Here is a 14336-nt window from a genome sequence, read left to right as displayed (position 1 = left end):
CTGCTATTATTTCATAATTTATTGCATCTTATTCAGAAAACCATACTCTACACGTATCTTGTACATATTCAGTTCCTGGCAACTACATGGTGGCTCACAACCATCCATGACTCCTGTTTCAAGGGATTCACGTCTCTTCTGACCTCTGTGGGCTCCTGGTCTCTGGTGGTACATACACATATACTCAGGCACACAGAGAGACATAGAATTAAATAAATACTATTTTGAAATAAACAAAAAAATCCTCTTCTTAGTGATGTAAAAGCATCCATGAAACAGAAAGCTTTCATAAGATGAAATAAGCATGAAATAAGTGCTCTTATTTTCAGGACAAATGCACATAATTTAGCAAAGTGATTTAATGATACACAAATTAAAGCTGATTAAAGAGAAAATCAGGAATCTTTCACATTGTGAAAATCAACAGATCCTCAAAAGAAGTAGAAAAATACACAGAGAGCTAAATAAACTTCAACTTGATAGATCTTCATTGATGATTGCAACAATTTCATTGAAAACTTTGTTGGGAGCATCTAAACCTATCACAAAATCCATGTGATTATACTCAGGAATCTTCTTATGATAAATGACATTGGAGATATCAGCTACTAATTGTCTAACGTCTATTGGATCAGCCAGCAAATCTTCTCCACCACTCCACATGGCAGTTGGAACCTTCATGTCCCTTATCTTATATTGTGGGGGTGTAGGCTAAAGGAAGTAAAGAATAGTAATGTTCAAATTAATGACATATCACTTTGTAGATAGTAACTTGATTCTTTTTTATTAAATGAGAGTGGTAATTATTAATTTATGACTATAGAGCAAGTTGTGAAATCTCAGCCTTGTCAGATAGGAATAAGCCAATGATGAACCCTTAAATCATAAAAAACTGAATGATTTTCAAAACAGAAGTTTTCTGAATCTTAGGTTCTTTACATGTAAAATTATGGTATCACAAATGACTAATATTTCAAAAAAAACTTGTGAAGTTCAAATGACAAGATATTTGGAAATAGTCATTGTATAATATTTCATTAATATTATATAAAGAAGTGTTTCCTAATTTTGAAGCCATTCTATTGTCTATCTCTACCAAGGTCCTGGGAAGTGTAAACCTACTCCATTTATCTAATTCTTTTATACACTTTCCAAAGGGAGGAGTGATTACACGGAGTAAAAGGAATCTCACCTGACCATAGTGCAGCATATTCAGAAACAGACTTCCCCAGTCATAAGCTTGGAATATGCCTGTTCTCATTCCCTGAATGATAAAACAGACCATTACAAAGCCTTTCCAAAGAAAAAGAACTGGGGATGGTGGAGCTTTATTAATTCCTTTTTCTGTATGACCATTGATTCAGATTCAATGGGGCCATATAAATGTTCAATAGAACTCTATAGCCACACCATGTGATCCTGGATTAATGGAGACTAAAGCATATATGCAGATATTTCATATCAAACAAATACAGAAAAAAAGATTGAGAAAAACTTGTGAATAAAGTGTATTTAATATATGTTTTAATAATACCTGAGTTGTTTTAGCTCATTGTTATATGTAGTATAACCCTGAAAAAAATCTAGTTATTATAATTTGAAAAGGGAAGACTATTTTTGAGTTATTTTTTAAAAGTAAATTAATTATAATATGAAATTTCATTAAATTTACTTTTAGTGAGATAAAGTATAATTCAACTGGTAAATAATTATTAATAAGGAACTATTTAGGGATGGGGAGATATCTCAATCAGTAAAATACTTGTCTTGCAAACACCAGGGTCTAAATTTAGCCCTCAATCCTGAGTTTGTAAAGTAGGGCATAATGGTGTGCATTTGAACACTGGGTTCCTTTGGCCAAACATACTGGGTTACTAGGCAAGTTCTGTACAAATGAGAGACAGTGTTGTAATACATCTTTCTCTGTACCACCAGCCACCTCCTACATAATAACACAGAGACTTCTTATTATCTTATTATCAAGCTCAGTTTCTTACTAGCTTTTATAACTTAAACTAACCCATTTCTATTAATCAACATTCTGCAATATGGCTCATGGCTTTTACCTCTCCTCCTGCATGTCCTACTTTCTCTGCGTCCAGCTGGTGAATTCCTCTTTCTTCTTTCCAGAGCTCTCTGTCCAGAAGTTCTGCCTATATCTCCTGCCTAGTTATTGGTCATTTAGCTTTTTATTAAACCAATCACAGTGACATATCTTTATACAGTGTAATCAAATGTCTTGTAACACAGTGTCTCAGATAAAAGGTGATTCAATGTCTAAAAACAAAACACAAGGTTTTCCTCTAGCTACAAATGCAGGTATACCCATGTGAAAAGGACTTGCATACTCACATGTACCAGCAGACACACGGCTATAAACACACATATATGTGTGAACACATAACTCTATGAAAATAACCAAATGTCTAAAATTATTTGAACCCAAATTAAAACACATGTAATATTAATTTCCTGACTATATAAAAACTTTTGTTTTCATAATATTTAGTTTACATCAATAAATACTTTAAAATGATATTTGCATTCAAAATTGGTATAAAATTAAAATACTCATCATTTATGTATAATTTAATTTGTATAAAATATTTCCAATGACTCTCAACACTTTTGCCAAAAAATATCACAGATTTGTGTTGATAAACAAATTGTTTTGGATTTGTAAAAAATATATAATAATAAAGAATAAGGTTTTCATAGCAGTCCAATATTCAAACATGAACACATAGATTTTCTTCACAAAGTTCAAATTCTGAGATACAGAGAGATGATAAACAGATTTCCTCAGTCAAATGTTAGTGAATGAGTCAGCTATCAGAATGTGACATGTTACTCTAAAAATTGTATGTCAGTGGAACCAAAAAATTCATTCCAGTGAGTATAAGCAAACCCCCAAAATACCTCTTCCTCATAAAATTAAAATTAAAATATTTCAAAATGAAAAAAATTAATTAGTGGGCATGCATTATAGGGATCTGTTTGAATGTCTTTGTTGCCTAACAGAAGACATTTTATTACTAACTGGGAGGAAAACTTTTCAGTTTGATGTCTGTTCCTGTGGGCACCTGACGTTCTTATCTCCCACCAGCCCCTGAAGCCTGACAAAATTGGTGTTCATTTTACATGAAATATATTTGTACTGAATTTCTAATTTTTATAGAAATGTTACAACTTGAAATATTAAAATTTTATTATTATTTGAAAACAAATGCAATATATTGATTACTAAAACAGAAAGAATTAACAAGTGTTATCAGAGGAAACTTTAAACAGGAAAAGGAAGAAAGCATGGACAAATTTTACCTGAATGTAATGAAGCAGGGTTTGAACTGAAGTTCCTGCAGGAGCGTGTCCCGCATACACATCAATACGACTCTGGGAGACAGGAAGACAGAATTAGTGTCTTTCTAAGAACATGAAAATTTAAAATAGTGTTCTAAAACTGTGCTACTTCTATGAATCAAATCTTGCCTGAATTAACTTAAAATGCAAACATTTTCATGTTTCATGTGATAGTATTTCTCTGGAAAGAAGTCTTAAATTTAATGATGAATTATTATTAATACAAGTTTTATTTAAAAAGAGGAAGTTTGAATAAAAATATTATTTGTGCATGATATTCAGTTTTGTTCATAAATGAGATAGATAGAACTTTTGACATAGTCCTATTTGTAACTTTATAAATCATATGTAAATTGTGTCACACTTTATCACATTAACTACATATTATATAGCTTAAAATATTCTACTCTTAAGGGTGTGGGTTTGGGTGGCTGTGGACTCACTGTTGGACCTGGGAGGAGTTGAGAAAAAGGAAATCATAATCAGAATATATTATAATAAAATCTATTTTCAATAAAAAGGGAAAAAATTAAAATATATTCTATACTATGTAAATAAATAGTTCTCAGTTTTAATGTTCACCTATCAAGAAGATGACAGCAGTAAAAAAAAAATAGAAGATGGCAGTCACACAAAATATTGATTGAAAAGCAAAATTCATGCATACCTCATTTAAATTTTGGGGATTATATCCAAGTAGCAAAGTAAGTAAATTATTACAAACTGTTGCAATTTTCTCACGCTGACAGAAAAATTGTGCATAATACTTAGCATCTCCACTGAAAAATATGCCTTTTTCACCGAAGATGATCTGCAAATGACATGTGCAAACATCAGCTATCACATGGAGAGTGAATTTTATTCAATAAAAAATGAGGATAGAAGGAATGTATGCTAATCACAAAGCAGCATTTTAAGATGCTGATAAACATTTAGATGATTTAGTTCACTACAGCATAATTCTACACAAAGTTAAGAAAAGTTTCCACCAAAACCAGTAGGCACTTAAAACAATTTTGATCAATTTTGTCAGAACAAACCCTCTGAAGTACCAAATATCAAGGATTTCTCAGTCTGACCTGTTTGTTAAGGTTGAACCAGTCCAGTTTATAGGATTTGTCATTATTTGACACATTTGTAGCTTTCTAATAAGGAAAGTTCTATTACTCTCAGAGAATAATGAGACATCATTTAACATATTAGCACACATAAGATTAGAAAGTAGATGAGATGAATGAAAAGGTGTGTGATAGGACATTTGAAGAAAAGATGGCTGAAAATTTTTCAAATTTGATATCAACCATCAACACTCCTGTGTACAAAAAAGTGAGCAAGCTGTAAGTATAGTCTTTTCAGACTCACCAAGATACATTACTACATTACATTAAAAGCCATACCAAGACATGCTGCAGCCAAAGCTACAGCAAGACACATTACTGTAGACTCAACACCAAAACATGCTACAACCAATCCCACACCAAGACACAGTACAGTAGAACTCATACCAAGACATGCTACACTTAAACCCACACTATACCAAGACATGCTACAGTCAAACCCACACTACACCAAGACATGCTAAGACACCCTACAATCAAACCCACACTATACTTAGACATCCTACAGTCACACTAAGACGCCCTACCATCAAACCCACACTATACTTAGACATCCTACAGTCAAACACACACTACACCAAGAATGCTGTGATCAAGTTGTCCAAAGCAAAGAATCCCAGTTAAATGAAGGAACTATTCACACACAAAGAATGTTCAATGTGATTAAGAGGCGACTTGTCATCAGAAACCACAGAGGTCCACAGACAGTGAAAGGATATATTAAACTTTCTAAATTAAAACATGGTTCACCAGGACTTCCATAAGCAGTAAAGTCACACTTAGGAAACAAAGCGGTAACAAAATTCCCAAGATATGCAATAAATAACAGAATTTTTTACTAGCATACATGGCCTACAATAAATACTAAATACTTCCAGATAAGTGAACGGCTATAAAGACAATAAATTGAAAAGTGAAGAATACTTGCCATAGAAGCCAGAGGTGAGGCATGACCTTGGAGCTGGAGTTGCAGGCAGCTGTGAGCTACCTCATGTGGGTTCTGGGAATCAAGCAAGCATCCTCTGGAAGATGGTTATCCTCTTAACCAAAGAGCCCTCTCTCCAGTTCCTATATTCTTATGTGAATAGAACTAAGTAAGTACTATGTGTTGCTGTCCCTGAAGAGGAGGCTGAAAAGTTAGACCTACAAAATACACTTTAAGAAATAATTACAGAAAAGCTTTTAGAGGCCATTTTACTTGTAGCCTCAGATGGTGTTACTGTCACATGCAGCCCAGATGGACCAAGTGCTGGCTCTGCAGGGGCCTCCATCCCCAGGTAAGTAACTCTTGAAGCCTTATGTAACTAAACTGTCTTCCCAAAGGAACACTAAGGTACATGGACTCAAGCCTAATAAACATGAACCAGTCACACCAAGGCACATAATAATCAGATTGCTAAACATAAATGAGAAAATATAAGTGACTATAAAAAACAGACATCGAGACATAGGAAATGCATGACAGTGGGGGCTGAATTCTCCTGAGAAACAACAGCACAGGAAAAAGAAAAAGAAATGGAGCAATTTCTTTAATCCACCAGTATTTTAAACCCGCTTAATCCTGATTTCTATCAGTAATAAGAATACTGTCGACATACACAGATAGAAAAAGATTATTTGGATATAAGTGAGCCAAGGTAATTCGTTGCAATGCAATGAAGGTCAAATGCATTTCTCTTATCTGTAGGAAAATGGACATGGGTGGAAAGCAAAATCACTACAGTAAAATAAAAAGCAATATACAAAAATTCATAGATTTTTTCATAGTTTAATGTACCTTAAAATCTAAAGTTTATTTAAAGGAAAGTAATGAACTTGGAAATATATGTTAATGTAAAAGACACAGTAACACAAGTTCTAATGGAGAAATGCGAGTTTACTAATTTAAGACAGATTTTAAATAATACAATTATATAGTAATTATTATTTGCACAGAAAACATGATATAGGTTGGATTTTGCTGCCAAATTTTAATAGCTTCCTAAAACAAAACAAAATTAAATAGTACTTGGTCACAACAAGCCATAAAGCAGATAAAATGAAATTATAATATGCACTACAAAGATAGAAGAAATTAGAACACAAAACAGATTGTTCAAATATAAATAGTAATTTTAAAAATGCAATTAATGGTAATTTAAATGCAAATATTCTAAATGCAATAATCAAACATGGTTAAATAGGTTTATATTTAAGAAAGGTCTAATCGTGCTTTCTAAAATAAAACTAATTTTTACGTTTAGCCCACTAGGTTAATTATGATGAAGGAAAAGTTGCAATTCAAAGAGATTAGAGCTGCGTTAAATGTTTTATGCAATGGAGACACATAGCAGAGTCTTCAGAGGTTAATTGGATTATATTGTAACAGGATCACTTCATTAAGAGCATATAAAGGCGCAAAGCTACACAGAGAAACCCTGTCTCGAAAAAAAAAAAATCCCCAAAGTTTCAAATACTAAGTGTTTATTCACACAAAAAAGTTTAACAGTTCATGAAGCAAAATTTGATAATTGCCAGGAGAGAACTTAAAGATCCAGTGACATGCCACACATTCAATTCTCCTCTCTCAGTAATCAATAGAAGATAGAAGTTGCTATAGATGAAGACCAGATGATAGCTATTGTGAGCAACATAACACAGATCTCTAAAGCAAACCAGGGTCAGCAGAATGCACTGTCAATGCATGTCATTTTACATGCATAAAGAGTGTTTACACAGGTGGGCATTCAGAGCTATAGAACAATTCTCAGTGAATGTAAAAGGATCTAGACATGAAAATCATATTTTTGAACAAAATGAAATTGAAGTAGAAATCAACACCAGACATACATCAAAATCTCCAGGCACTTGAATCACCAACAGACCAAGTAAGACATCAAGCAGAAGACAAAGTGATTTAAACTCAAATTATACTTGAAAGTGTAACATCAAAACTGCACGATGAACTTAAGGGTGGAAAGAAGTGTACAGACTGCTCTTGCAAAGGACTTGAGTTAGACTACCAGCACCCACATCAGGCTGCTTACATATGGCTTATCTCTCCAGCTTCAGAGGCTCTGACGCCCTCCTCTGACCTCCACAGGTACTACAATATCTGCAGATAACCATAGATAACTCCAGTTCAAGGGTCTCTGACATATTTTTCTGACCTCTCCAGAAAGCAGGCACACATGTGCTGTATACACACCCCCACACACACCCACACCCACACCCACCCACACACACACACACACACACACACAATGAAAAATAAAAATAAAATCCAAAACAAAACAAAGCTAAACTCCCTACACCCAAGCTACCCTTGAACACACAACAATTTCAGGCCATACCCTCTTGAGAACTAAAATGGCAGAGGTAAGCCATAGCTTATGATCATGCTTTGTATCTCTTATAGGATCTTAGGGGAATAATTTGATAGCAATAATGTCATTATGACAAATGAAATAGGCCCATTGTTTGAAAACAAATTTCGTAATTTCATGCAGCAGCAGATAAAACATCTAAATATCCACATCTAGTTAAGTTGAATTTGTAATTTACATTTTCCAAAAATGACAAGACCAGATAATTTACACTGAAATTTATCAAATATGAAAGCATTGGCTATATGATTTCTTCCCTAAAAATGAATTTAAGAGAAATGTTCACAGCTGTTTTAGGAGGCCATCTTTACCCTGACTCATATTTCAGGAAAATCAACAGCAACTGGTAGGTCTCAGAAATCTAGATGTCATACATTTCATAACATTTTGGCAGGAGTGGGCAGCAAAATATGAAAATGGGAAACATGTTAAAGGAAAATACTTGAGGCATCACTAAAAAAAACCAAAAACCAAAAAACAACACTTTAAAATGAATGCAGGGACTGGAGAGATGCTCCAGCAGGCAGTTAAGAGCACTTTCTGTTCTTGAAGAAGATATGGTTCAGTTCTCAGTTCCCATGTTGTGACAGATAAACATCAGTAACTCCAGTTCAAGGGTCTCTGATGTATTTTTCTGACTGCCCCCTCAAGCACCAGACACACATGTCCTGTACATATACACACACAGGCAAAACACTCATACACATAAAATAAAATAAAAAAATTGAAAAAAATTAAAAAGAAATACAGGTGGCATATTTGCACAAAATTAAGTATGACAATAAAAATATCAGGAGATAGGAAAAGTAAATGGATAAAATGAAGAAAAGAAAACCCTATTAACTGTAATATGAGAAGACAGAGCCCTGTAAGACCCCGCTGGAGTTCTGGGGGAGTCGCACTGTGGCCATGAGTGAAACAGCAGTGAAATCAGCACTCCCTTGTTTTGAAAACTCTAAGTGTGTTGCTGTTTCTGGCACCATGCTAGTAGTATTACAAACCTTGGTCGTAGTTCTTTCCAAGAGTGCAATTGAGCGGATGACCCCTTTTGAATATTTAAGAGTTGTAATTGGACCCAGTGAAAAATTGATTTTGATCTTCCGAGCCAGTTGTGTATTTGTTGAAAATGCCCCAAAGGCTGAAAAGAATAAGACAGAAATTAATTTACTAGTGTTCTATCTGTTTATTTTATTTTTATGTGTTTGGATGTTTCACCTGCGTGTAGGTCTGTGTACCAGGTATGTGCTTGGTGCCTGAGGAGGCCAGAATATAATGGAAAATTGCCTGTCATGGGAGTTACAAACAGTTGTGTGATGTATTGTGGGTACTGAGAATTGAACTTAGATCCTCTGGATGAGTGAGTGGTTGTGTTCTTAACCACTGAGCCATCACTGTAATACCTTGATTTAAACTCCTTATGTCATTTGGCTAGTTCACCACTGTGATTAAGTGTGTGTTCTTTCTCATGTATTTCAAGGCTATCTCTGGTAATCCCCCTCTAAAACACCACTGAATTTCTTTCTTTTACTTGCATCAATTTCTTTGAATGAATGGTTTGAGGTGCTGAGCTTGACATTGGGTGACTCCTAGTACATCTTGTTTTGTTTTGTTTTGTTTTCGAAACAGGGTTTCTCTGTGTAGCTTTGGAGCCTGTTCCTGGAACTCACTCTGTAGACCAGGCTGGCCTCGAACTCAGAGACCCGCCTGCCTCTGTCTCCTGAGTGCTGGACTTAAAGGCATGCGCCGCCACCACCCAGCTCCTACTGAATTTTTAATAAACAACAATTAGATAAATGAACCTTTCCTGAACTTACTAATAAAGCTCTGTTCCTGTCCTAGTTTGCTTTGTGTTTTTGTGATACAACATTAACTTGGAGAGAAAAGAGTTTATCATTTTTGGAGATTTGGGACCATTGTCAAGAAAAGCTAGGGAAGGTGTTCAAGGCAGGGATCTGGAAGCAGGAACTGAAGCAGATATCAGAGGGATGCTGCGTACTGGCTTACTTCCTTTGGCTTGGTCATACAGCCCAGGCTCAACTGCCAAGGAATGCCACTTCCTATAGTGGGATGAGCCCTTCTACATCAATTACCTATCAAGAAAAAGAACAACAGACATGTCTGAAGATCAGTCTCATCAGAGAAGTACCTTAATTAAATTCCCTCTTCTGGGATATGTCAAGGTTTGCATTAAGTTGATAAAAATGAACCAGCACACTTATACTCTTGGAATACTGTTTCCTAAGTGTTGTGTAGCCAGTGCACTTTTTTTTTAGCATTTCTTTTCTCTTCTGGTCACCCTGACAGTGGTTAGCATATATTAAGGGTCTTCACACAATCATCACACTTTTTACAATTGCTTGTGTTCTTTGAGTAATCTTTGTTCCAAAAGTATGCCTGTAAGTTTGGGTTAAGCTTAATATTTTTGGCCTACAGTCTTCTGTGAGAGTGAAGATGTCCCTTCCATGCCACCTGACAATCTCTGTGGTTTTCTGTGTGCTCCTTACTCCAATGTCCTGATATATATATATATATATATATGTGTGTGTGTGTGTATGTCCACATGTATATAATCATATTTAATGACTATTGATACAAAAGTCTCAAGATTTTAAAGAAATCAACCATATTTGGGGCTCCTAAATCTATCCTGATCTCTAGACATTCATTCTGTTGTGGCCACAGATTGGCAGCCCCACATCTCTCTGCTTTCCTACTTACTATCTACAAGTCTATCAAATAAAACTTCTGTGATTGCCATTCCATCTTTTGTGGTGTTTGTTTCATTAAGGATGCTTTTGAGCTCCAGCAACATTTGTGATTTGCACAGATATTTTTTGCTGGGCATAATTCCAAAGGGGAATGAGCTGATCAAATTGGTAGATACTTGAATAAAACTAAGCATCCTGCAATGAGTCTCCTAGGAAGATGGCCCCACAAGAAAAAATATGACCCTGAATGTATGAGGATTTATGTTGTTCTTGACATAGCCTGCCTCATTAATTTCTGAGCTTTGGAAAAATCAGATTTCTTTAGTGTACACTATATATTGTAAGTAACAGACAGGAAATTATCTTTCAAGTAGTAATGATACCACATGTTTAAACAAATGATATGCAATTTAATCAGCAATGTTTTCCTAGGTAGTCAGGTTTGGAAGCATTTATTATTTATAGGATTTTTAGTATAAAATTGACATGCCTCAGACCTGTCCAGAAAAAATATAAGGAGATTGAAGCTTTGTGGAAGCTCACTGGGTCCTCAGACTTTGCTCAAAGAGCCCAAATTTAAAAAAAAAATCCCAAACAGTGCCTACATATCATTTTCCTATTAAAATATCAGTATAAGGACATTGAAACAAATATGCATACTTAGTCTTAGAAACTCCAGTTGCAGAGAATCCCAAATATATGTGACACAAACAGATTATTTAAGTGTGTTACATGTTTGGAATGATGGTGTTTAAAAAGTAGATAAGCAAATATATTAACTGTGCCTGTTGTTAATTTGAAAAACTTAGCCAGATCCTGTGGCTCAAACCTGTAATGTCATCACTCATTAAGGCAGCTAAGGCAGGATTGTGAGGTTAAAGTTATACTGGGCTACACACCAAACTCCTCTACTAAACACCAACAAGAAGCTTGGATGTTTATTACCCAAAACCATTTAATAACAGGATCATTGGCTAGTCTAAGTATCTCTAAATACTGAGATAATGTCATTTTCAAAATATAAATATATTTTCAGAAGTTTTTTGTGAGCTTTTACGATAAAAATAACAAATGATCAGATCTCCGTCTCCCCACATACCAAGAAGGGTGCCCTGGGAATGGCCAACATAGTAAATTTGCTTCTGTCCTGTTTTGTTCACAATGAAGTCAATGGTGGCAGGAAGATCATATTTTATGAGTTCGTCATAACTGCATGACACAAAAAGAACGTATTATGAGTTAATTGTTTATTAATAATTAAAACTTACACTTTATATATTAAAACATGAACTAGAGAAGTTTCTCTAGAGAAACCCGAATAACGAGATTGCATTAATCAAAAACCTCCAATATTTTACTCACTGTTAGCTGTCTAGATGGTCCATTCATTCAATGCCCACAGAAACCTTGATAGGATCTTATGTTCGTGTACTTTGAAAGGAGTTGTCATAGACAGCTAAGTGACAGACTAAATTTCAAGGCATGTTTGCTCTAGACCTGACTTGTACTATATGTTTAATTCATGAGTTTTTGCATGTAAAATACATATATATGTAATATATAATCTACTTCCCTCTTAATTACTAGTCAAAATTACAAACAAAATTCTAAGCAAATTTTGTCCATCAATCTTTTTTTAAGTATTGTTCCATAAGAAGATATTTTCATGAAATGCCTTTATTAGAGCATAATAAATTTATGATGACATAAAAGGGTTTATCCCAGTTTTAAGGAAATATAAAGGTTTGTATTCTTTACCTAAAAGCCCAGAATTCTTCAGAATTTGAGTCTAGGTACACATGTTTCCTGGCATATATATTTCCTCTGCTGTTCCCCAGCCACACATCAAAACCAGCATCAGCCAGAAAGAAGCCCAGGCTGCTCTTGGGAGGATTGACAAGCCAAATAGAAGCAGATAGAGTCCACCCATGCTGCAAATACACTACTGGCTTTGAAACTAAAAGCCAAAGAGAGAAAATCTTTGTTATTTATCATTATCTTTATGCTCTATCAAAATAATGAGACTCATTGCTACATTTTATATGCAAGTATTATAATTTCAGCCAATTTACATCCTCCAGGATCATCTCTTTGACCCCTTATTCCCATTCTGGAAAGTGTTTAATAACATGAATTTGGGTCACCATTATATCCTGGTATCCACAAAAGAAGTGTTAGTGGGCCATTATGCTTACATTAAAGTCATAAACATATCTCTATACTCTTTAGTAAAATAATCATCACACCTGTTGGGTCCCATTTTTTGTTTTCATACCCCTTGAATAAATGTGAATTTTCTAACTGGAAGTTATTAATTTTTAAAATTTGTGAGTAATATTCCCATCTAGTAGAGTTCAAACTTATGAAAAACAAAATATAATAAACATATACAAATGTTTGAGATAGAGAGCCTTGTGTGTAGGTAATTTAACAAATAATCCAAACAACAACAAAACCCTGATTTTGAACATGGCCTTTGTAGTCTGAAATTCTAGATGGATGCATGACATGGGGGCTATACATCAGGAATAGCATGAATTCTCCCAGCAGGAACTAAAGCTTTCTACAGAGTCAATGTACTTGAAAGTTCTGGGCCTTTCCCATCAGGTCTCTGAGCTTCTACCCTGTCCAGAAAGCTAAACCCATGAAGTAATTTGTGTTTATCCTTGCTATTATGTCAATCAACATAAGCCAAGTGTCATTCAGACCCTCAGCTTTGGATATCTGCATCATAGAGGTCTGAGGGTTCTTATTATAAGTAATTGAATAGGAAGGTTCTGCATAGAACGTATTTAACTGAATACAATGCAATGTTTTGTTTTTCTTTCTCACTCTGAGCTTACCTAAATGACTAGACTCATTCTTCCCATGTGGAATTCTGTAAAGTGGGAGGATATAACCATCTTCAGTCACAACTTCATACTCTTCATATACATAACCCCAGAAGGAGATTATCTCACTCTAAATGGAAAAGAGAAAACACATAGACTTTCATTAATTTGCTCATCTGGGCATATCTATGATTCTTAGAGTATAAATTCCTCATTGAACAGGGTAGCAATTCCTATGTAAACAGAACCTTCAGATTATAATAAGCATGACAGTTTGGAAATGATGAGTAAAATTAATAGTGACAAAGTCATTGAAACTATGTTCATTAATGATGATAATAACTTACAACATTCATATTGGCTTCAGGATTCCTGGGTTTTTGCTTGAATATGCAAAATATACTTCCAAATATATGAACAAGGCACATTGTTCTCAGTAACCCCCACATGTTAAGCCTGCTGGGAAATAGTTATTAGCAAGATGTAGAAAATATCTTAGAGTGAACTCAGATTATTGGATGTTAACTATGCTCACACATTGCACTTTGTAAAGTTGGCTGTATCTTCTAATAAGACTCTTAGAAATAACTTTATATATATATCAAAGGACAAGATGGATGTCATTAAAAGTAAGTGACCCCACTATTCATAGTAGCCACCCATTTATCCCTTCACTTTTCACCAAAATTTAAATAAATTTATGCCACTCTGCAAAAAACTTCACAGGAAGTTCTTTGTTAGTTGGCCTAAATGATGAAGATTAGTATTTGGATTCTTCATTCAGAACTGTCTGATAACTTAATCAAAGGCGTTTACAATTTAACTGTAGAGTGAAGATGAGAGGAACAATAATAGGAAAACAAGGCAGGGATTAGAGAGAAAGACAGTGACCATTCTCATTAAACCAGTACTTGTGAGAATTGAAGGACTTTCTTTTGTCACCATTGCTCGATG

General features: G+C 34.6%; 1 protein-coding gene across 1 annotated transcript; it reads right to left on the bottom strand.

Moving 5' to 3' along the window:
• Positions 1–471: 471 nt before the first annotated feature.
• On the bottom strand, positions 472–13831 carry LOC131902803 (tear acid lipase-like protein). Its single transcript, XM_059253765.1, has 9 exons — positions 13730–13831; positions 13395–13512; positions 12310–12508; positions 11651–11760; positions 8845–8981; positions 4028–4171; positions 3322–3393; positions 1193–1264; positions 472–711 (listed from the first exon to the last, which is right to left on the bottom strand). Exons 1-9 carry the CDS (start codon positions 13829–13831, stop codon positions 472–474), a joined length of 1194 nt encoding a protein of 397 aa, XP_059109748.1.
• Between the last annotated feature and the right edge of the window lie 505 nt (positions 13832–14336).

Source organism: Peromyscus eremicus, chromosome 1 (genome assembly GCF_949786415.1).
Source record: "Peromyscus eremicus chromosome 1, PerEre_H2_v1, whole genome shotgun sequence".
Classification (NCBI taxonomy): domain Eukaryota; kingdom Metazoa; phylum Chordata; class Mammalia; order Rodentia; family Cricetidae; genus Peromyscus; species Peromyscus eremicus.
The sequence above is the reverse complement of the archived record's forward strand: the minus strand, read 5'-3'. Positions and strand labels throughout refer to the sequence as shown.

Excerpts from the sequence above, each read along its gene's own strand:
- LOC131902803 (XM_059253765.1), bottom strand. The coding sequence starts at position 13,831 with ATGTGGGGGTTACTGAGAACAATGTGCCTTGTTCATATATTTGGAAGT. Across the intron at positions 12,509-13,394 it reads GAATGAGTCTAGTCATTTAG|TTTCAAAGCCAGTAGTGTAT; the intron begins GTAAGCTCAGAG and ends TTTGGCTTTTAG. Across the intron at positions 3,394-4,027 it reads ATCCCCAAAATTTAAATGAG|AGTCGTATTGATGTGTATGC; the intron begins GTATGCATGAAT and ends CCTGTCTCCCAG.